A 25,472-nucleotide genomic window follows, 5' to 3' on the forward strand; every position below is an offset into this window, starting at 1 on the left:
AGCGTGATGTGGAAATAATGCTGAGAGAAAGCGAGACCGAGGCAGCCTCAGTCACGAGTGAACCACCAGCGGCAGTCAGCTGTGCTTAATTGCTCATTTTATTCAGTGTCTTTTCATTTTTCCCCTCATAGTGGGATTACTACAAGAGAGACACAGAGAGAGAGAGAGAGAGAGAGAGAGAGAGAGAGAGACAGAGAGAAGATCGTTCAAACCATGATTGCTCTGTTTTTTTGGACATGGTGATGGAGTACAGAATTGAATTGAACTGAATTGGAATTAACTAGATTGAACTGAATTGAATTCAGTTTAATTAGATTAAATGGAAATGGAAATGAATTGAACTGAATTGCAGACAGGGCTGGGGATGACTGGATCCCTTTAAGTGGTAGTGCTCTGTGAATGCCTGACGTCGAGGCCCTTGGGGAGGGTGTGGTGGGCAGGAGCAGAGAGCTGATCCAGCCATTGATCCACAGCCTGGAAAAAGTCAGAGCTCAACACTACAGACAGGACCTTGGCAGACGAATCTAGGTGGTTTATGGCTGTTTGTTGCGACTGTGTGTGTGTGTGCCTGTGTTTGTGTGTGTTTGTGTGTGTGTGTGTATGCGCATGTGCGTGTGTGTGTGTGTGTGTGTGTGTGTGTGTGTGTGTGTGTGTGTGTGCCGATGCACATGTAAAATAATGACGACCGCAGATTTCCCGCTCTATATGCCACTCGCCCTCTATTAAAATGACTTAAAATTCAAGAGTTGTTTCGAGATATAAAAGAAATATAAGGAGGGAAGACACAGGAGATAGAGAAAGAGCGAAAGGACGACCGTGGTCTCACTACAGTGGTCAGATGACATCTTTTATGGGCGGCATGAATACCATCAGTAAAATCTTAATGAGGAGCAAGTGAAAAAGTGAGCACAGCCATTCTGCCCGGCCTGCCCCGGTGACACATAGATCACGGCCCTACCAAAGTCTAACAGCTAGACTGGGAGCTGAATAACCCCCATTCCTCCACTAAAGTTCAATCCATTTCTAAAGAGAAATAGATTTACTCTCCATACCTCATCAACTGGCTCTAATGCTGTGGAGTAAGCCTGGAATCACAGATAAATCCCAGCTTTGAGTCCTCGCTGTGGTATTCACTTACACGGAGATCTTTGGGAAGGAGGGAGCGACCCTTGTGGAGGGGGCCTCAGACAAGACTATGTACTCAGCTGAAACACGAAATCACTTTCCTCTCTCTTCTTTCATCCTTCCTCTCTCTCTCCCTCTCTCCATCCCTACTCCTCTCTCTCTCTCCCTCTCTCCATCCCTCTCCCTCTCTCTGTGTCCATATGGGGATGTACTGTAACATGACTAACTGCTGGGCTACACCTAAAATAGCTTTAGATAACAGGTCTTACTTTTCTAATGAGCACACAGCTTTCGCGTCTTGCGTGGCCATTTTCATCGTTTATAGTGGAAGCTAATTGTTTCAGCAACACTTCAGTGGCGTGCCAAACGTACTGTAGCCCAGCTGTATAAAACCTGAGGAGATCGTCAAGGGACAAGTCCATGCACTTAGTTCATACTAACAAGCATCTGTGTATTTCGGCAGGACAGGAACTCTCTGGACATGACCAGCATTTGGCTGGAGGTCTGCCGGGCTCCCCTCCCTGTGGGCAGGGTCTTCCCAGGGCAGGCCAGGGCAGGGTGTGCGTCGTGGGTCTGGCTCCTCCGCGTCTCCTGGAGGCTGCAGACTGCTCTCCTCTCCTCAGGTGCCACGGCTCCTCTGGCACGCGTCCCAAACGCCTGGTGCACAACCCCCTCTTTCCAAATCACCCAATAGTCCCCCCCACTGAACACAGACACAACATACATACACACACACACACACACTCACACACACGCACAGACCCACATAGACCCACATACACACAGACTGAGGCGGCAGCTGTCTCCAAGCAACAGGGATGACACGCTGCCTTGTGTTCCCTGCATCCCATTTCCTCCAGGGAGAAGACACGCTCGGCATGTGGCTGCCTCGCCTCCCTTCTGCCCCTCTTTCACGCTCTCTCTCTCTATCCCCCTCTTTCCTCTCTTCTTCTTTTGCCATCCACATTCCTATATTCTTACCCTCTCCCTCTCTCTCTCTCTATCCTCCTCTTTCCTCTCTTCTTCATCCACATTCCTATATTCTTACCCTCTCCCTCTCTCTCTCCTCCTCTTTCCTCTCTTCTTCCTCTGCCATCCACATTCCTATATTCTTACCTCTCTCTCTCTCTCCTCCTCTCTCCTCTCTTCTTCCTCTGCCATCCACATTCCTATATTCTTACCCCCCTCTCTCTCTCTCCTCCTCCTCCTCTTTCCTCTTTCCTCTCTTCTTCCTCTGTTATCCACATTCCTATATTCTTACCCCCTCTCTCTTTCTCTACCTGTTTCACTCAGTCTTCCCCCCTGTCATTCCGTTCCCTCCTTCCCTCCCTTCTCTCACCTGACACATTCTAGAGCTCAATGTGTCTCTTGCTCTCCCTTGCAATCTGCCTCTCTCCTGCAGTGGATGACACCTGCACTTTCTCTCCTCTTTCTTCTCCATATTCCTCTCCTTTAGGTCTTTAGCTTCTGTTATGACACCTCTCTCACATTCCCCACACACCTCTAGCAGCCTGAAGTATAGAATAGACTGCACACACCCACATTCACATGCTTTCAATGACAACAAAACATAACGCAAAACAAAACTGCTTAAACATACATGTAAACAATGCAAACAAACACACTAACAATGCAAACAAACACACAAACAATGCAAACAAACACTTGTCTACAACAGTGAGTTGATGGGCACTGTATGCACACAGGAGGAGGAACTGCAGTGGGGGGAGGTGGTGGTGGTGGTGGTTGGGTTTGTTGTTACGGGGGAATCAGGAGTCAGGGTAGCAGCAATGGTGGCGTCAGACACAGACGCGTCTGTCACACAGGCCCTGGTATCTGGCCTGTCTCCTGTCTCTCTACCTCTTCAAAGGAAGCGCCCTGGTGGACTGATCAGCCCGCTCTCATCAGAGCACTGCTGACAGACCCCAGCATATGCTCCTCGGCTCACAATCTATTACTCACGCGCACACACACACTCTCTCTCACACACACACACACACACACACACAGAGAGACAGAGAGACAGAGAGAGTGAGTGAGAGAGAGACAAAGAGAGTGAGTGAGAGAGAGAGAGATCACACATATGTTTGCCACACATATGTAGGCCGACACTACCAAAACACACTTGAATGAATTCATGCACAAACATGAAAGCATGCGCATGAAAAGAATGCATTCATGTGAAAATTCCAAGTATGTACACACTACACACAGGTTTGTATATTATCACAAACCTACAACTAATAGCTAGTAGAGCACATACCAGCGGGTTCTGCTTCAGGGCCACTCCTGAAAACCCACTTGGATACTCACACACTTAATACTGATGCACTATTATGACACTGCTCTTAATGTTGCTGTGAAACGGCAGCGGAATGTTGAGCAAACACTGTGAGTCTGGGAGCCTTGCGCCGCGAGTATGCACCGCTGCACTCAAAACATGCGCCACTAAGTATCCATCATCAATTAGCATAGCTTCGCAGGGAGCAGACAATTATGGCTAAGACAAGGAGATGATGTATATGCTTGTGTTGACCTCCCTTCAGGCTGAGCCGTGCACATTCCTCACACGTTTCCCCAATGTTTCTGGCAAGCTACTTCAGTTAAAATATGCCTCTTTTAAAATAAAAGAGACTCGGAGCTAAAAGGATGGTGAAAGATGGAGGCTAACGCGGCGTACAGTTGCTGGTGTTCTCAGCTCGCTAAAGTGATAACCCCTTTCATTTTAATGTTGTAGTCTGCAATGGGTGAGCCTTAGCTATCCACAGAAACTGCCTTGTCAGCACTGACGAATCCCTGATGGTGATTACTATTAGTAGTCACATTGGCGCTGTCACATGTTGGTGCACACTCACTGTAGAGAATGGAAAGGAATGAAAGCAGGCCCGCCAATGCTGGAGCTCCAAAGGGAGCTATGCAGCTCCAGCAAGAGATGCGGAGGAAGCTGCCTAGATCAACAAGAGATGAAAGGCTGTCAGGAGGAAACAGTGGCAGCAGAATAGCAAGAGGCATCTCCTGGTGCTGATGAGAGAGTGGGTTCTATGTTCCATGTTCCATGTTCCGCCTGTGGCCTCCATCCCAGTCATATGGGTTAGGAGAGTATGTTCTAAGTACATCGTCATTAAGATTTATAGATTAAAAAAGCAAAGTTAAACTGACATAGACAGAAATAAGAAACACAGACTGGACACGAAGCAAAACGCGGTGAGTCGCGTATCGACCTAAATTATATTAAGCACTGTACAATCGGACACTCACATCAATGCTGGGCAGAAAGGCACACAACGTGTACCAAAGGGAAACAAATGAGCCTATATATATTGCCATGGTGATTTAAACACAACAGGTGCTCAAGCTCAGCTAATAGCCAATAGCCAATCAGGCTGTGCTCATCAAGGCTGATAGAGCAGCAAGGATGCCCTCCATTTAATGGGGCTTCCCGGTAGGTAAGGGGTATGCACTGTGCCTGCCACTAAGTTCAGCACAAACTAGTAGTCACCATCGCGTGCCAGGGTCAAACTTCAGCATGGCTGAACTCTGGCCGTGGTATACATGAAGGCTAGCTAAGGGGCGAGCTGCCGACTGCACTGCCCTTTACTCAGGGCAAACTGTTCTTGTGCTGCACATGCCATTGAGTATAATGGGCTTCAAAGTACAAAGAGTCTCTTTGTCATATCCTACTGTATGTGCAAGGTGCTTAAGCCACTAATTGGGGAATACGCTCCACCATATGAAACAGAGAACAAATCAGACAGAAAGCAAACATACTGTAGGCCTAACGACACATGAACTATCAGCACAAGGTATAGAGTGTTCACCTAGGCAATGTTAAAGTAGAACAGAAATACTGAATAGATATCATGCAAATTCATTAAATAAATTGTGCGGAGTGGTCACATTATCACAGGGGGAATAAAAGATGATGCAAACGTGTACTTCCTTGGTTTTACCCTTCACATGAGGTAACAGAATAGCTACTTCAAAGGTTGTCAGCAAATAATTCCCTTGCTGTCTTCCCACCTCAAAAGAATCCAGTGTCCTCCTCTCCCCTTGGTGGCCAGTTAAGTATCCCATGAGTGAGTCTGCACTTGGTGCTGAGAAGTGACCACGGATCATTCCCCTAGCTGCGCTCACATCAGCTGGGAATGGAAAACAACAGCAGGGGTCTGCCTGCACCTTAAGTTACCTCAGAGAATGGCACCCCTCAGACACCCCTCTCTCTCTCTCTCTCTCTCTCTCTCTCTATGTCCCTCCATCTCTCTCTCTCTCTCTCTCTCTCTCTCTCTCTCTCTGTCCCTCCATCTCTCTTTCTCTCTCTCTCTCTCTCTGTCCCTCCATCTCTCTTTCTCTCTCTCTCTCTCTCTCTCTCTCTCAACCCTTACCAAAGGAGTGCAGAGCCTGCATCAGTTCCAAGCTCACTTCCACTATCCAAAACAGTGTGATCTATAGACAGAATACAACAAACTGTTGTCGCATACTTATCCACCAAGCTATGCACTCCACAAATGAATTCATTACGGTCGGCCTGCATCAGTACTTCCATCCACACACAAAGCACTGAGGCACAGACTTGTGATATAATGTGCCCTTGATGACCCCTCATAGATGCCGTTCAGAGCCATACCTCCACACTGGACTGGCAGAGGCAGCTGTCTGTCCATCTGGACAGTGCCTAAAAGGACCCCCTGGACTTCAAACAATTTAGCTCTTCTTTTTGGACAGAGAACAAGGGAGACATTTTGGAAATGTTTTATTATCATCTTTGAACTTATTTTATCTACCTAAACCGATCTCTATCTACTGTATCTATCTATCTATCTATCTATCTATCTATCTATATAATGTATACTGTGTGTGTGTGTGTGTATATATATATAAATATACACACACACACACATATATACAGTATATAGATATATATATAGATAGATATAATAAGATATAGATCATCTAAATATATATAAGAGTACTTAAAAATCAAAGCCGTGTCTATATCTAAACATCTAAACATTTTCTTGCGCTGTGGAAAATTCCTGCATTGGACATCCAGTGCTTGTGTGGAGAGCTTGGCTTTCATGAAAAAGCACAAAAGATCAAAAGACACATCAAAGCCACCGTGTCACATCAAGACATCCGCTATAAAAACATCCCAAATGAGCAGATCTTGAGGGTAGCACAAACATACACACGCACACATACACATGGACACACACATACACACACACAGACACAGGCACATACAGGGCAACGACATGCATTCATGAGGGCCCCCCCCCTCCCCCCACACACACACACAAACACACACTCACACTTTCATAAAACTGTCGAGACACATATCACCAGCATTAACAAGTCCAGTGCCCTTCAGAGAGATGCCTCCCTGACATCAAACATCAAGAGGAAGTTGGGCCAGTTTACTCACAGGGGGCGCACAGTGTACTAAATGAAAGGGACAATTTGATGCCGGAGCTGGATGGACACTAATTGGATTTCTCAAGAACAATCTCAGTGCTTCCTGTGAATTGGCAATATAAAACTATAGGTAGCAAGTAATCCCATTCTGTGCTATTGTCATTTCAGACAAAGTGCGCAACAGGCTAAATAAACTAAACGAGAGGATTATAAAAACGGAAGAGTATAGGCTGGTCCAGCCTATTACAGAGCAGCAGCCAACTCCACACCAACCGTGGGCTTCTGCAGCAGTTATGCTCTAACTCTTTTTGACAGATGCGGAAAGAGAAAGGAGTAACTGATAGGGTGACAGAGAGGGGAAGGATGAGGGATAGAGAGAGAGAGAGAGAGAGAGAGAGAGAGAGAGAGAGAGAGAGAGAGAGAGAGAGAGAGAGAACCAGGACCAAAATAATAAAGCCGTGCAGCCCACCCAGGCAGCACAACACACCCCACACCGCTCTGACCTGCCGCCGTCGTTCGTCATTAGCGCTCCGACACGCTCCCGATTTTTACACTCGGATGACAGCGGCCCCCGACGGCACTCTCGCGCCATTTGTATCATGATGGGATGTCAGGCCTGTCCTTGTGTGGGCAGCTCCCACATGCTTCTTGACCACAGACAGAACTGACTGGTATTAAATTGTCAGCGTCAGGCCCGCGGTGCCAGCGGTGCACGGGGGGCCTCGGGGCGGAGGCCGTCCCGGCCAGCAGCAGCAGCTGATTCTAGAACAGAGCCAACGCAGATCCGACGCTGATCGTAGAAGAGAGGCACTGACCGAGGATCAGCTGTTCTCCATAAGACATGTGGACAGGCTTTGAGTGGAGCTGCACACAGATTGGAGCCGTCTGCGCGCTTCCACTGTGCTAAGAGCTGAGTTGACATGCTGCTGCTTGAGTTGACTTTGACTGGCCAGCCGCTGGTTTAAATCATCCGCCTGGGATAACTGTGTTGATTTTCAGACACTTTAGACTGGAGATACATCTTCTTTCAACAATGTGTACTGGCTATGTGTATGTGGCTGCCACGCATATCCTGTGCATCCTTTACGTCGTGAAAAATTACATCCTTAATTCATTAAAATGAAGCATTGACGCATATGCATCATCCAATATTCACATTTAGGCCTACGTAGTATAAGCTCAGTGCTTGCCAGTCCATGAGCATGCAGGACCGGCTTTATGTACCATTCTGAGTCTAGTAGAGTCCTTCTACCCCTCTAGTAGAGTCCTTCAGTAACACATGTGGTGCCTGTGTGGAACATAAGCCAGTTTGTTCCTAACATAGCCTGTTGTGTATGCAAACGTACGTTAACGATCAAAAAGTAAGTACTGTACATCCCTGACTATAGAGACCATTTAAAGGGGAGAATGGAGGCAGTGGGTGCAGTGATTGACATTTGTAGATGTCATGTCACAATACTAACCTCACAAGACACTAGTCTGCCAACAGCACTGCAGTTTCCATGGCCACCCACCTCCGAACAATGCTCACAATTAAACCCAGCTTTGAGCACAAGTGCAACTGCGACGCCAGCTCTAATACAGTAATGGAATGATTTATGGAATGAATTAAACCACAATTAAGTTTGGCCTCATTTTCATCCCAGCAATAAGAAAAGCAAGGTTGTTACAGGGGATTACGACGAAAACGAACAATACATGTCACGAGTCTGATGCCCGACTCACGACTCACTCCGGCGCCAAAGAGTTCATTAGGAAGAGATCTATCAGCTAATCGAGAGCCTTCTCTTCTTTCTCGTGTGTGAAATGTAACCTTTCCAGCATGGCTCCCACCGTAACGGCTCGCGCTCACGTGCGCCACATAGCAATTAGCCATGTTCCGGCTCGCACATAGCCTACACACACTGAAGGCAGTCAGAGGGAAATGTTCAACACGGCGTCAGACTTCTCTTCTCCTGTTCTCAGCAAATATATATTAATCATTTGATACAGCAACGGCAACCGCCGCACAGTAATCGCTGTGCCCTTTTTCGTCTGGCAGAGTTAATTAAGTGTAAAATGGATGGAGGAGTGGAGCGAGGTGGCGGCGAGTGCTGGCTTGGCACAGGCCCACGCCTCTTCATGGGAAGGCCTCATTGGATCAAGAGGAGTGAGGCCTGCTGTCCATCATCCCATCCCAAGGGCTACGTAAGGCAGCAACATCCCGGGACCCTCGTCTGAGTCAGCGTCTGGAGCTGGCATTGGTAAATGTGAGAGTGCTAACCACCTCACATCTTCCTGTGGCACATTCATCTGCTGATTTTAGTCAGTCTCAAGAGAAGGCACATGTGAGCTCTCTAAGCTTCGATGTGTCATGGATATTGCTGTTACAGTTCCTCCTTTACTTTCCCTATTGAGTTTTGATTAGTAGATGTGTAAACAGCACTGCTGGGGCAGAATCCAGTTGAACACTTGGTAATGGGGGAAATATTTGTGTTCTACCAGGTGGTGTGTTAGACCAGGGTCCAGGGGTTCTCAATGTTTTTGGTTCCAAGGACCCCTTTTAGGGGATAACATTTTCCGAGGACCCCCTTGTTATCATAACAGTTAACCATTCGTATTCTCTGAAGTTGTGGCCGGATCCACTATCCCAAGTTGATGTCAGGTAGGACCAAATAGACACAATTTGCTTGTTTAATGGGTGAAATGAGCATCATCTTTTTATAATTTCAAGCAAATTATTTTGCGGACCCCTTGGCTATGGGTCACGGACCCCAAGGGAACCACTGCGTTAGACTATAGGTGCAGGAGTGTGGCAACAGCTGCATGTCTCCATAATGCTGGCCTTGAGCCACATTTCAGACAACTGGGAGGTTCACATTTTCTGACAAGGAGAATAATATTGGAATGCCAGTCGAAGAGAGAGGTCCTTCTCCCCCGGTCGGAACAAATCGATGTACCCCAACTTCGTTGAGGTGTGGTTATCACACAACAATTAAAAATATATATATATAATTTTCGATCTCTGATTGGTTAATATAAGCAAGGAGGCTGGACTGCTGACAGCTAAATTGCCTTTTCAGAAAAAAAAAAAAAAATACAAATGTCAACTTTTCACGGTTAGCCATGTTTTTGGTTTATCTCCGACATTATTCACCTGGTACGCTTTGAGATGGGACCTTGAGCTGTGGGATACATCAGACTTCCCAGTTTTCTGGAATGTGGCATTACACCATGAGATTTTCGAGCAATTTCACAGTCTGTGACTAATTTTCCAAAATCGGAATGAAATCATGGGAATTTGACTGGAAGATTACATTACATTACATTTCATTTGGCTGACGCTTTTTAACCAAAGCGACTTACAACATGGAAAAAAAACAAACATGGAAAAAAAACAAGAAGATCAAGATCGTTTAAGGGGCCACTCTTAGAAGTCTTTTAGCCGTAGCTCATGCAAATAGTGACGTGAATAATATAAAAACCAATAATTACGCTCTCTCCAACAACAAACAGAAAGGGGCAAAATAAGCAACAGCTGTAGGTAGCCTATATGATCATTTGTTATTTAGATTCTTATAAATGAATAGTTGCCTATTCCATGTGACAGAACAACTCTATATCAGTTAGGGATGTCACACATGTAAAAATGCTGCAGGGACACAATGATATGACTTTGACATGAGTAGGCTACTGTTTGAGTTACTGTTGATATCAAGGGAATAATTGAAAGTAATCTAGTTGCAGTCATCATAGTCTGTGACCAGTGTGTGACTTAAAAACTCTATAACTTGTCTTTAGATGTGAGAGGGTCTGAAAACTGTAGTCTTTCAAAAATCTTTTCCAAATCTTTTCAAAGTCTTCTGGTGTAAGGATGCTTCTCCATCTCCATAGTAGCAACAGGGCTTTTGCTTGGAACCTTTGTGTTAATTGTCCAGGAGGCTGAAATCAGATGTTTGGTATGTCCTCTATTCAACTGAAACTAATGCACCAAAATATATGGCTTGTATTATTGTGTGCTCCATAGTTAATCTCTGCTCCCAGGGTTTGCCAGAGCAGTTTACTGTTGTACATTTTGCTCTCAAATATTTAACAGTTGCTTTGGCTGTAACATCAACCATATTTTGGGCACTCTCGCCCAAGAGGTACTGGGCTTATTTCCTCTCTGTCCCATGGCTACCCTATCAAACTATGTGGCAGCAGTTTGGGGCCAGCCCAACACACACTCTCCCGGAAGCACAAGAGATCAGCAGCAGCCACAGGTCTGTAGGTATACTGGGAGAACAATATTTGACTTCTGAAAAAATGTAATTCCATATTCCACCATTTAACACAAGATACTGTATGTGAGCGTGTGAATTTCTGAGAGCTTTCAAAGTCTATTCCAAGTATATTTTTTATCATCATTAATTATTCCTGTCATATTGTTGGACGATGAACAAAGCTTTGGGTGAATTAATGTCAATGGTTGTGACTGTAGCTGTTTTTCACTTCTGATTGCTTTCATTGAACCTTTGCTGCCCAAACTCTCATCTTAGTATCTACAGCAGCATTCCCTTGGCACACAAGAGTAGGTAACAAGCAGGCGTAGTCATCCTAAAGAAAAGACAAATGTGGGAAAAAAAATCTGGTGCATTTGGAATGTCATCTCAGGCTAATCTTATAAATGTCACATATATTTTATAAGAACTTGCCAAGGAGGACTTGGCAAACGTATTTACTTCCTCCAAGAAACAGCTATACTTCTTATTTGACTGAAGACACTGGGGGCAGGCCAAACTTGCACCCCCGTCTCTAGAAAGACCAGGTTTAGTTGAAGGCCAAATATGTTCCTGGGCACGAATGCTGCTTTTGGTCTTAGAGACGCCAACCTTTCTGATATGAACTGTCTGATGGAAGTGATAGGTGCAGGACAAATTGGTGTCGTTTGAATTCTTGTATCATGTATGCCCTCCAAGATTTGTTACGTTGTTACGTTTTGATGCGTTCATGCAAGAGAGCCTTGTCAGACTTATTTGAGCAGTATAGTGGCCCTACACAATAGAAGTTGTGTAGTCTGTACCAACTACGGTTGTAGTAGTTGTTGACTACTGTAATATGTTGCGTAACACAATGATAGTGTCCTTACACCTTCAAGCTGAACTAACAACTGGTCTGTTGGTCTGTGGATGTAGGTGTGTGTGTGTGTGTGTGTGTGTGTGTGTGTGTGTGTGTGTGTGTGTGTGTGTGTGTGTGTGTGTGTGTGTGTGTGTGTGTGTGCGGGCGAAGCGCGCACGCAAACTGTGAGCGCGTGTGCATGCGTGCCCACGCGAGATGTTGAGTATTCATGCAGAATTGTTCATCTAAATTCTGTCTGTATATGATACCTGTTTTAGCGTGGATGAAACATATTGAGAAATATCAAGTCATCCCCACGGCCCACCCAGTCATACTGTGAAGACCTGTACCAAAACAGAGAGGTCTCTGGACATGGCAAGTTGCACAAACACCGATTTATTTTCAGTAGCCTAGACTGTTCTCGTGAAGAAAATACCCTGTTTAGCATCTGAGTTAAATCGAAAGATATCAGCAAACGCTCCAGTCATATAACAACCACTGAGCGCCACTTCATTGCGGACACTTAAAACAGGACCTATGACACTCGATCGAACCTATATTGGAATTCAGCGTGCGAAGCTGCTTGGTAACAGTTCTCGGAGTGATCAAAAGGCGCGTTAAATCAGTAAAGCAGGAGCTGGTACAAGCCGGCGGATCGCTGCAGATAGGTCGGGCACTGTTCCCCCGCGCGCTTCCAAGGTGCCGGTGCCGCGTTGCCGTGCTCTCAGCTGCACCACTTCAACTTAGGCAGCTGATGCACTCTTCTCTCGTCCATAATGTCGACATCCGAAACAGAAAATCGTGTACAAAAATCTCTCTCCAATCCAGTACCCCCCCCCCCCCCCCCCCCACCTTAAGATAACAAGATGACGCTTGAGGGGGACGACGCGCGCACAGCCCAGAAATCAATAGATTGGTTATGGATATCGCATTATTCAGACCCTATTAGAATATCGTGTCGCACATGTGTCCAATACGAACGGATGACATAGCGAAGGCGATTGAGAAGGTGACAGTGAATACAATAGTCCGAATAAGATGCATTCAACATCACGACAAAACAATAAACACAAAATTGATGTATTCATCTTCAATTCCCCGAGAACTATTATTATGAGCCTGATAGAGACGGTTAGCTGAACGCGAAAATGGAGAGAGCGGACAGCTTCGATACAGGGATGGTGAGCTGTAACTTTAACGCAGGCTATTGAAATGCACCCCACGCACATAATCTAACAACACACAAACCGCACTGGTGTAGCCTAACTAGTGGCGAGCCCGACAGAGTCCGCGCGCATCCGGCGACTGGAGTGTCTAATGTCGCTCCCAAAAAAAGGAAACACGCCACAGCGGCTCTTACCTTCAGCGCTTCAATATCCAAAGATGCTGATCGGTCCATATAGAAAGATGAAGTCTATGCAAAGTTGTGAAATCTAGACCTGTAGTTCCCGTGCGAAACTCAGCCCAGTCCTCCAACCCGCCGCAGATTTCCTAAATCTCATTCCCACTGATCACGACTCCTCGGGTTTGTAACGGAGCGATTAATATCAGTTTATCCGTTGACAATTCTGAACAGTAACGGCAGAGTGACGGGTGAGCAGCCCGGGGACGATGGTCTGTCTTCTGAATTCTTCCAAAAGATGGCTAATTCCAGCAGTCAGAGTCTGTGTTGTCTCTGGCACGTAGCGAGAGCCTGACACAATTGGTGCAACCCCTGTAAGTCAGTTCCTTGAACATCCTCATGCGGCAAATCTGAAGAAACTGTGTTCGATTCCAAGAGAGCAGTGCGCGAAAAGAAAGCGGCACCTGCTGTAATCTCGTGAGCCGCTATATCAGGACAAGCGGGATCTGGCTCTGCTCCTCTGGATCAAACCAAAAAACAAACACCTTCCATGCACACCTCCAGCACAAACTAGTCCGGGCCGAATCCTTGCGCTGTGCCTGCATATGAGGTGCACCGCATCTGAATTCAGCAGCCGTGTAGGTTCGGGGCCAGAGGGGGGGAGCGAGAGGGGAGCTCTTCCTCTCTCGTGTAGCAGGGTGCTGGAAGTGAACTAAGAGCGAACGGTGGACTCTCTCTCTCTCTCTCTCTCTCTCTCTCTCTCTCTCTCTCTCTCTCTCTCTCTGGCGGCGCAGTGACTTTGGCGTCACCAGGTGACTCCTCTCGGACCGGTGACTTTCGAATTGAGAATTATGATTCATCTCTCAAATTCAAAAGTCATGAACTAATGAGGATCACCCATATCATTGTTCAATCTACACCCAATTAATTAGTCCGCAGCTCTCTTTAAAGTTTAATGGGCTACACCTTGATATGGATACACATTATAGACTAATAGGCTACGGAAAGTCATTGTCAGTGTCACAAATTGTGTTGCAACGGATATGGCCTGGTCATGTAATATCAGACAATTGATCTTTATTAAAGAACTTGCATAGTCTATCTAAACTAAACGTTAGTCTAGTCGTAAGCTCCCTGCAAATTAGGCTACAGAAAAAGTCGAAATTATTAGGCTACTAATGTTGTTAAAGTTATGATAGCAACATCGACTAGTCTAGGCTATTCACACACATAAAAAGTTGGTCACATCTGAGTGACGTCAGCTCCCCGTCTGGGACGCAAGATTTGACCACCTGCTGCCAAGGTTGGTGGAGCGACAGCGTGACAGTTTTAACAGTCGACCTCCTTGGCTGTCTGATAACACATGCACAACGCGCGCGCGCGCGCGCGCGCACGCACGCACGCACACACACACACACACACACACACACACACACACACACACTGTACACACACTGTACACACACACATGCACACATACACACACACACACGCACTGTATACACACTGTACACACTGTACACACACACACACACACTCACACACACACACACACACAAACAGATGGGAATGTAAGCATGCATTTTGGCTTAACAGTGCTGAAAAACATATCAGAAAAGTAAGACTGTCAATCATTTTCACAGTCATCATGAACATCATCATCATAATGATCTCTCTTACTCTTGGTGTGTATGGTGTGGCTTGTTTCAAGAAATGTATTTTTCAAAGAATAAATCAGTGCTCATTGAGATCGTCTGTTAATTTCTCCCGAAGGCCCATTTGGAGAAATAAGGAGTAATAAGAATAGACTGTCATGGAGAGGAAAAAGGGTATTTTGAGATCATAAGCTGAATTTAGATTGGACAAGCTCAGCTCAGCGTCTTGCCTGCAGTTCAACTTCAGTCCAGATCTCAAAATATGTGCACTATTGCCATGGCATACATGTAGGCTTTGTCCAAACAAGGATTGAAATAATAATAGCACTAATGATGATAATAATGATAATAATAATAATAATAATAATAATATTAATAATAATGTGGAAAGGCTATATCAAAGTTAACCTATTCTAGACAGAAGATGTGACTGGTCTATTCAAATAGGCTTAGTCTAGCTACACTGCAAGATTTGAAAAGGGGAAAAATTCAGAAACAAACATGCCCACTTCAGTATAGTGCACACACACAGCCTATTGAACCTATTTCACAGAGCAAATAACAACAGTGTGCATACACAGGAAGCAAAACTTGCCTGCTCATCAATGCTTGCATTGACATTAAGCCTATTAAAAAGATATTAAAAAAATGTCTTAATTAGATTTATCAAAATAATAACTTCCCATCCAGATTAATAATTTCCCCAGAACTCTGCAATATGGTGCACCCTAAATTTGGCCCTGCATCCAGGACTAAGAGAAGATTGTGGGAGAGAGAGTGTGTGTGTGTGAGAGAGAGAGAGAGAGAGAGAGAGAGAGAGAGAGGAGACAGAGACAGAGAGAAACATAATTGAGAACTGTCATTCTGTAGGCTACTCAGATGGCCCTCCATCGGTCGTAGTTGGTGCTGCAGTGGAAATGCGGTCTATAGGCTTAATCTTATTCAGTGTAAATTATGTTTAGTAATCAGTAATCTTTAGTCTATAACTGACAGCTTAATTGGTCTATTACAGTAATTAATACGCGACTGCATTTATTTCCTGGTTGTGTTGAAAAAAGCCAAGTAGCCTACAATTTATTTACCACCTCTGGTTAAAACTACAATTCCAAAGAGTCATTGTCTGCACGTCTTCTGATTGGCGATGGCCACAACCAATCACAGTTGCCGAGGGTATTGGTGGTGCTACAGCATCTTCCAACATGGCAGCCACTGCAAGTGGATCTTCTTTCAACCTGCCGGTAGCATCTCTGTTGCTGGTCCTGCTGCTATGTCTGCAGTCGGGAGGCGGTCAAAAGAAGAAAGAGGTACATACAGTCGAATGACACGTCTGAAATAATATGCATTTCTAAAGATTAACGATGCTGAAAAAGAGTAGCCTACCGACGGCAGTGTCACCTCATCAATACCAACCTGCATGCATGATGAAGATGCTAAAGAGACGCTACCGTTGATAACAACAAACCTTTATTTTTGTGTCCTTATGGTTCATACAAATGATTACCGATATAAGATTAAGGACCGGTTGGTGGTAGAAGAAAACACAGTGGTATCCTTTGTGTATTTCCCTCGAAACTACCTTGTAGCGTTAGCAAAGCAGACTAACCATAATGGCCAAGTAGGCTAGTTTACACTCATGACGCCACATACAAAGATACAGGCCTATGATTTCACGGTAAATGTATTCTGTTCTGTGTTCTTTTTCCTGTGTCCATTTCGAATTGAATTTAATTCATTTCCACATGTAATTTATTTGGTGTATGTGTATTACATTGCTGTAGCCTATACTAACAGGTTTCGTGAACACCTGACAGATTATGTAGCCGTAATATGATAGGCTTACAGTAGCATACTAGCTTCCAGAGATAGATGTTATGGCTCGTGCAGGCCCAGATTATATCAAAGCTAGTTGATATTATTACAGCCAGTGACCTGAACAATATCCAGTTCTATGTCTAGCAGAGGTGTATTGGTGTTTGTCAGAACTAGTTAATACAAACCAATTAGTAGATTTCTAATTCTACCCTTTTGAGTCATTGTTGAGAAAGACCTGGGCAAATTTAGTGCTAGAATTTTACTGTAAAAAGTAGACCTTAAACTCAGAGGGTAAATGGACCATGAGCGGACACATTTTTCACAGTCATGATAAATTAAGAATTTAGATTTCTTGCTTCTCATTCAGAACTGTAGAGCTATAGTTACACCCATGTGCACACTGTATCCATACCTTCCTGTGTATGTCCGCCTCTGCTTTGTGTGCACCTTTGCGCAGAAGAAAACTGTGGTCTCTGCGTGACCTATGCAACCAACTCACAACAATATGATCTTATTTACCTGAAATCCGGCAAAGCGGTGAAGCAGCATTTTGTATTCCATTTCCTGCCGTGTGCTTATACATTATATCAAGCCCTCCGTGTCCCAGGCTCCTCCCCCCTCCCAACATGTTTATGTGGTGACCCCAAGGCGCTGAGAGGTGCAGTATTTCCAGCTACAGTTTCCAAGCCCTTTAATATATTTGTGAGCCCCTCTTGGCTGCTTTTCCTGGAGCATTTGGCATGGAGGGCATTGGGGGGAGGGGGTTAGAGGAAGGATGAGGTATTGTGGAGGACCAGAGGGAGAGGAAAAATGTCCCGCTGAAGAATATTTATGCCCATCCGATGATTCCCATTCATCACCTAAACTAAATATTGTCCCCCCTCCCCTCCTGCCTGACTAATCGAAGTGGAATGGAAAAAGACAGCCTAAGCAGTTTTAAGCTCTGAAGCGGAACCGTGGGCCCAGGTGCTGTTGAGGCATGGCCCATCACGTTTTTGGCCCTCTGTGGCCACTGTAGTGGCAAGATGACTTAGAGGCTGAAAGATGTGATTGAACTGAAAGAAAGTGACTTCAAAGTCAGGTCTAGAGGAAGACTGGTCGAGGTGCATAATCAGTAGGCATATGGGGATATGTTTTATATTTTTATGTCATTGTAAACAGTTTATATTATCAGACTCAGGAACTTAGGCATGTTAATATTAGTATTGTGAAGTTGCTTTCAAGTGTAATTTGACTTCAGTCTGGTGCTTTCAAGTAATCAATTTCTACATTTTACTGAGGTGCTTACCTTCACTATAGGCACCAAATATTACTGGGGCAGCCGTGGACTACTGGTTAGGGCTTCGAGCTTGTAACCGGAGGATTTCGATCCCCGACCAGTCCACGGCTGAAGTGCCCTTGAGCAAGGCACCTTACCCCACACTGCTCCCCGAGCACCGCTGTTGGGCAGTCACTGCTCTGGGTTAGTGTGTGCTTCACCTCACTGTGTATTCACTGCATGCTGTGTGTGTTCACTAATTCACAAATTGGGATAAATGCAGAGACCGAATTTCCCTCACGGGATCAAAAAAGTATATATACTTATACCTTGCAGAACTCCTGCGACCAGCGAGTCAGTACTCTGGACATTCATATGGGAGTCTTAACAGCTAATGGAAGCTTACGTTTTATTTTACTACATTTTTATAATTTATTTTATGGATTTATCTCTCACATGAAATACATGCTTAGACCTTTTGTAAATACTTAAACCGACAGTAACCATAGATGATATACAGTATTATAGAACATCAGTATTCCAGCACTCATGATTGTTTTTTCAGGTATACTGTAAAACATCACAGAAATATTTTTTTCAGCCTTCCAGGTTGTTCATTAATCTATGAGTCAGTTTATCAGTATGCTGTGTATGATCAGACAACATGGATAATACTTCAGAAGCATTTTAGTCAGATACGCTAACTGGAATTTCTTTACTAGCATGTGGTCCAAGAGCCACTGCCGTTGATAAAAGTATTTTCAAACACTGCATCATATCAGCAAAGGTGTGTCAGTTCTCGGTTGGATTGAAAAGCTGTTGCAGCGCAAGCGTTTAGTTCAGGTCAGAGGGAATGCCCACGTGGCAGGCCTTCAGTGTTTCCCCGCCCTGCTTCTGGTCTGATGAGTGTCGTATGGCTCCCAGCGCCTGGCTGTGCCTGAGCAGAGGTGGGGCAGGTATGGCTGAAGAGATACGCCGCCGGGGCACGGGGCACGGGGCACACAACACGCGGATGACTGAGGTGGTCTCTCTCGTGTAACACGCTTGTTTCGTGAAGATTTGCTCACGCTGAGACATGAGAGGGGTCCCCGCCGTGTGTTTGATGAAAGCCGTTTCTACAGTCGCTACGCTCAAAGCCACCCCGTGATGCACACTAGCAGCATCTGCCACACACACACACACCTTTTACATACTCATGCATATAGGGCCATGATGTTACCATAGTCCTTTTCTCAAGCTTTCTCACCATTTCTCGCTGGCCCTCCCCCTTATGAAGCAAGTGTGATGTATGATGGGAAGCATATGATAGGAACACGCATGTATGTTTTACAAATGAAGCCTCTATCACAGCAAGGCTCCTGATTATAGATGTAGATCCGAACAGAAACTGGCTCCCCACAAGAGGAAGGCTCTAGCTGTGGGTGGTGCTGACGGTGGTAGTGGGTGGGTCGGTGGGAGGATGGGCAAGATGGCGTGCGTCCTGTGGGTTTGTTTGGTGCAGGCATGTAATTGTGCAAATGCAGCGTTGTGATTCTGCCCACACTAATCCCCCCGCCCATCCTCCTGCACCTTTCCACTGTAACCTCCTTTCACCAATTAAGATGATGGACTCATGGATCATGGAAATGCTGGGCTTGAAATGAGAGATTGAAGACTTCATTTGATTTCTCAGTGGAGGCAAGTGTGTGTGTGTGTATGCATGTGCATGCGCATGTGAGTGAGAGTGAGAGAGGGAAAATCAGAACTAGACTGCCTGGAATATGTATGACAGACACCCACACTCCTCCCCACTGCCATCCCAACCCTGTGTTCAGATCTGGGAGTCTTGGCTAAGTCTGTGCGATGTTTAAGGCTCAGATAGAGCCCTATGCTGGGTTTGAAAAATGATTTGTATTGTGTTCAAGAAGCATTGCGAAAACGATTTTCTGTGCCATCCAGCCAGGCAGGGCCCCCGGCTTTCGAGGGGTGTTGTGATATATCAACATTAGACCGAAAAGCAGTTGCACTCCGATTGCTTATAGGAGAATGATTCTGAATATTGAACAGCCAGGATGTCCCCTCCACATCGTGCCCAAGTGAACCCCACACACCAAAACACTCTCACACACACACACACACACACACACACACACACACACACACACACACACACACATATATGCATACAGTACACACATACATACATACACACAGACATACACACACTCATACACAGATATACAGTATGTTTACACACATAGAGACATACAGACACACTAACGCACACACACAGACATACGCACACACTTTTCAAATAATACAGACCCCGAATATTAGATTCATTTGTTTGGACCTGGTGGGATGGAGGTGATTTAGGAAAAAGGAAAGATTTGCTTGGTTTTGTTTTATTCCATTAACTCTGGTGTGTCGTGAATAATTGATCAGGACTGCATGTCAGGAAGCCGACCTCTTGACGGATGCTTTGTGCTGCGGAGTCATTTTCTCTCTGCTGCCTCCCCCACCCTACCCCCCCCCCCCCCCCCCCTCATATATTTTGACAGTTTTACAAATAATCACATCCGCGGTTATTCTGGAGTCTGGGATGCCAGGCAGTGAATGGGTCGTCCTCTGTGAAGTGTGACCGCCATCTTGTCTGGCATCCATTTGCAACTGCAGAGACAAGGAGAGCACTTCCACAAATAGCCTCTCGATAACAGAGGGAAGACCCAGCACAAATAGCTTCAAGTGACAATTCCTGTAAGTGTTGGGAGTCCAACATCCAGTTAACAAACCCTACTTTACTGCCATCCTCTCAATTGGACCTAGCACCACTCTCGATAATTGTCTTTTTTTTTTTTTTTTACATTTTAGCAAGGTGAAGTATTTTACAGTATTATATTTTAGGCCATGTTTGACACCGACAGTTGTAAGATAGCTGCCCACCAAAATTCCTGTTGCAGGTGTCCCAACCATTTGCACTATGGTGTCTCTTTTGTAGAATGCCATAGGCCTATGTGTCTCGGGTTTGTGTCCATTCTGTGCCATGCTTGCATGTGAAATGGATTGGTAAATACTCTGTTTGTCATTCTTTGGCAGAAAAAAAATGCCACATTCTCTACATTGATGTGTCATAAAGCCACACCGATTTGCTAAATCGCTATGGCTAATCTGTAGCAGTTATTCCGCATCATGAGCATCCGGCATGTTCTCAAAGACTCCTCGGGAGGTGTGGGCTGATCCTTTCCTCTTCCACCCTGTCAACACCACACACCCTATGCCCCCCCCCCCCCCCCCACAAACATTAGCAAACCCACCCTGATCAGACCATGCCACCGCCACCCACTGAGGCAACATATTCGAGCGGCGTTATCAGGGCCTGTCAAAAGAGCGTAATCTCCTCCTCAGCAGGGGGATGATCCAGTCCCTCACCCCTGGACACGAGAGAGAGCGCGGGAGGGAGCGAGGGAGAGATTGGGGAAAGCGAGAGCGATATAGAGAGATGGAGTACGAGTCATCCTGGCGTGAAGGATGAAACATGACGTCTTATCAGCTGTCTAGCAGCCTCTGAAACCCGGCACTCTCCCCGACAGTGGGCATTAAAGTGAATATGACGAGGAAAAAAATTCATTAGGAAAGAATGAAGGGCCCTTGCTCCTCTACATTTCACAGTCCAGCGGACTGAGCCGCGCAGGGTTGAGTGGGAGTGCTGCGAGTCCAGTTCCTCTGGCTGCCAGAGATTTGCAGCCCGGTTATTTATGTGTCCTTTTTTCCCGCACTAGTATTATCATTTCTTTGTTTTCCTACTGTAGTGAAGTTTTTTTCTTTTTTTTTCTTGAGGACTCTATTATTGGAGCCAGTTGTGTGGGCGAAAGAGTGTGGCAGGAGCGGAAAGCAGCTTTTCCTTGTTTTTCCGTGTTGGCCTCACACACACACACACACACACACACACACACACACACACACACACACACTAACACACACTGACGTGGTCACTGTTGGCACTGGTGAGTGTGAGCATAAGCAATAGTCGATGGTAGCATCGTGGTGGTCCTTGCGCATGTCACACATCGGAGTGACGTGGTCCGGGCTTCAGCCCAGACCTGGCAGGAGACACACACACAGAGAGAGAGAGAGAGAGAGAGAGAGAGTGAAAGACAACGGGAGGAGGGAGCCATGTTTTCCTACTGATTGCCTTTTGACTCTGCGGAGACAGCCGCCAGCCTGTTGAGAGTGACAAGCTCTCTGCTTAGCTCACAAAGCTGTATGTAAATACGGCAGGGTGACTTGTACTTTCGCTTAAAGGACACTGTTAAGAGAAGACTCGGGTAATCTTAAAGCACTTCCTGGCTGATAAATGGAGCACCTCTTTGACATGAAATGGTTGATTTGGAGGAGGCTGAGTGGGCGCAAAAGTGACTGTAAAATAGACTTCTCTTATCGATGCCCCGATTCCACTGCAATGGCCTTGTGCTTCTGCTAGACTAAATAACTTAAATGCAACCGGCTGTTAGTAACATCTTCCTATGTGCAGTTAACGATCAAGCATGTCTCTTCCTTTTTTCTTGAAACATTACAATGGTGGAGGTGCCGTGAATAGTCAATGCCATTAAACACACCCATTTATCCCTTGGATCTAATGCCTCTCTCCGCTCATCACAAATGAGGGTTGCCGTATTCATTTTTCAAGCCTCCTCTAATTGACAGGAAAATTAGATTCCTGTCCTGTTCTTTTGCTGAAGAGTTCGGATGAGAAAAAATACAAGAGAACTTGCATAAAACAATCAGAGGGACGAAAAAAAAACGGCCTAACACGAAATTGAGTTGCTTTGTGTTTAATACACAGAGGCCCTGACCAAATCACGACACTAAATTATGCTCACTAATTGCCAATGATAAACCTGGACTCCATCGGACTTTCTTGGCCCATCCCTTTCGCTGAAGGCCGAGCCGTTTCTTTTATGCAGTCCCCTGCAGAGTTGTTTATCAGTTAATGTGGCTGAAGCCTCCACAAATCACACCGAATAAAATAATGTGGCTCTTGAGAACTGCAGAGCTCTCATTTATGGGACCCACCACCATCCCTAGTGCCCAAGCAAGCAAATCGGCCAAATTTTTCCTCCGAAAAAGAAAAAAAAAAAAGGAAAAAAAAGAGGAGTTGCCACTCTTGTGCGGGAGTTGTGAAGCATTTGTGGCTAGGTTAACACCGATGTTCTCTCGGTCCTAATGGCCCTCTCACTCATCTCAAGTGCGCCCCCCCAGTGCACCCCCACCCAACACCTTCCTAGCCCACGGCAGGCCTCGCGGCGAGCCTGCTGCCTCAGCAGGATGGAGCGCGCTGTCGGCCGAGAGCACGACGGGTGCCAGCAGTGCCCTGTTTTTATTGAGCTAAACCGGAGTTTGATTTTGTTATAAACGTAGCATAATAAAAGGACGGATGGCTACGCTTTTTTATTGCTGCGCGGAGCAATAATGAAGACAGCACTTCCCCATTCTGGCCTCCACCAACCCTCGGCCTCATGCTTCACAACAAAAAAAAAAAATAAATAAAGAGAAAGAAATACAAAAATGCCAGCAATATGCTTCCGCTGCAGTAAGTGGGCCTTGGGAAATGAGGCCTCCAGAAGATCCCTGACGGCATTCCCGCTCCGATTCCCACCTCCGGGCACTGGGAATGGGAGCTGGCAGTGGAGCACCACCGGGATCACTGCCGCTTCATGTTTACTGCTAATTATGCTGGAGGAGACTGAAAGAGAGAGGGACTGAAAGCCTTGGAGAGCCGGAGTCTCGAGACGTGGCAGCAGTTCCATTTTTGCCTTGGGAGGCCTAGGGGACACCGCAAGGAGTCACAGTGGGGAAAGAGGGCGGGAATCTGGGGAATGATAGCTTCATCGCCATGACAGCAGGAAGCTGCAAATTCATCAAGATAATTGGAGCAGAAAGTTGCCTTTCTTTGTCTATGTCTCTTTTTTTCCCCTCCCTTTTTTCGCCTCACAGACTACAAGGAAACTTTTATCGTAGCCGTTGTAATTAAAGATAAGGGTCTAAATAATAAAATAAGCTGGAGTTAAGCTAATTTTCGTACACACTCTCTTACACACACACACACACGGATGCACACAGTCAAGTCAAGCCCTGTGATGGAGACCTAGCGAGGGCTAGCCGTTTTTCTCCCTCTATAACAGCCGTGAAATGCAAAACCTTATTTCAGAATGAGTTGCTGCCCCGTAAGTCACTCCAACATTTAATGAATCTAATAAGGAAATGAATGATTTTCGAGGGGGTGTGGATGGCAGTCAATATGCGGGTTATGTAAGAGCCTCCCCCCTCTGTTAGGAACCCCTCCCTTACCTTTCTTTTCCTTCCTTGATTAATGAATCCACAACATATGGCAGAAAGCTCATTACCAACAGTAAATAATGACCATGTCATCAGCGGAGGCAAAGTGAAAGTGGAAGATGAGGGGGATATCCTAGATGTCAGACACATATGAAATGACCTTCAGCCTGGCATCCCATGTACTCATCTTAGCCCTGTATGGAGCAGGGCTCCATGTTGGACAACACAAACGTGTTGCTGTGATGCAGCAATTCTGTTAAAGTCATCTGCAATACATCACAATATTTGTGTAGCTAATGAAATTGAAAAGCCTCCCCAAAAAACACAAATAAAGCAGGAGTTATGTATCTAGGCAATACATTGTATTGTCAGTTCTTTAACATCTAAGATGAAACACTATACAATAAAAAAGTGCATTGCGTCAGTGGAAACAAGAATGAGTTGATGAATGAATGTGTTTTTATCGGCCGTGAGTAATGCTACCAGGACGATTGCTTGACAGTCTGATGTGGCTATGGCCTTATGTTCTTGCCACTGTATCAGTGGCAGGTTACTTGGGTTGTTTCTGTTGTTGCTAGAGGCTGGTGTGCTGCAGTGCCAGTTGTCAGGAAGGCGAGAGAATGATTATGCCTTCAGCAGTGAAGCCTTGAGAGGGCAGAGGTCATCCCTATACAATCGCCTCCGGACAGAAGCAGGGAGGCAGTGGTAATTACCACTGTGAGGGAGGGAGGGAGGGAGCAGAGCAAGGGATAGAGAGAGAGAGAGGGAGGAGAGACGGAGGGTGATGCAGTAGAACAGTGTCACAGTAGTTGGCACCTCTCGCTTGATGGTAAAAGGCCTTTTAATTCTGCTTGTGATCATTTATGTCCTTTATGGTTCTCAAAGGATCTTGGTTGAAATTGTTTTGGTGCAGCCAAACGGTTTAATATTACACGGACGAATGCACATTGACTGCATGTGTCATGTTGCCCAGATTATGGTCACATGTAAAATTAGTTTATCGTGGACCATGTGGAGTCTCTTAAGGAGGTAAGGCAAGGTCTAATCTCTTCTAGACTTTGTGCTCATCAGTCCACAACTAAACTTGCCAGACAGCTGTGTCACCCACCTGATTATAAACATTAGCTTTGATGGTCTTTCTGTGGTACTGAGTGGGTCTGTGTTTTGGTGACGAAGGCACCAGCTGCTTCTCTCTTCCAGAGATAACGTCATTATCATGCATTAACGCTGGATTGAAAGATGACCCCACTATTGAATCTTGAAGTAGGCTCATATTTAGATGGCGCTTTGCATATGGTTTCCTTCAGGTACAGCTGTGAGCTGACATGAGAGAAGGAATCAATACCCCGAGAGCCATCTCACCTGCTCTCTCCCCAGCTGTATCAGACGCTAGACTGATGGGAGATCTCATAAACCACACGGACATGCCGGCTCATATCTGATTCAAATGGGAGGCATACACCAAACTGAAGTTCGG

General features: G+C 45.6%; 2 protein-coding genes across 2 annotated transcripts in view; one reads left to right on the plus strand and one right to left on the minus strand.

Moving 5' to 3' along the window:
• The window catches only part of LOC134101737 (zeta-sarcoglycan), a 235,791-nt gene extending 222,626 nt beyond the window's left edge, over window positions 1–13,165 (minus strand). Inside the window, exon 1 of the mRNA XM_062555511.1 lies at window positions 12,974–13,165. Coding sequence (XP_062411495.1) covers window positions 12,974–13,012 — 39 coding nt within the window. The 5' untranslated portion in view covers window positions 13,013–13,165. The remainder of the gene's footprint in view (window positions 1–12,973) is intronic.
• Window positions 13,166–15,781: 2,616 nt separating this feature from the next.
• tusc3 (tumor suppressor candidate 3) overlaps window positions 15,782–25,472 on the plus strand; it is a 60,682-nt gene continuing 50,991 nt past the window's right edge. Inside the window, exon 1 of the mRNA XM_062555523.1 lies at window positions 15,782–15,914. Coding sequence (XP_062411507.1) covers window positions 15,810–15,914 — 105 coding nt within the window. The 5' untranslated portion in view covers window positions 15,782–15,809. The remainder of the gene's footprint in view (window positions 15,915–25,472) is intronic.

Source organism: Sardina pilchardus, chromosome 2, assembly GCF_963854185.1.
Source record: "Sardina pilchardus chromosome 2, fSarPil1.1, whole genome shotgun sequence".
NCBI lineage: Eukaryota > Metazoa > Chordata > Actinopteri > Clupeiformes > Clupeidae > Sardina > Sardina pilchardus.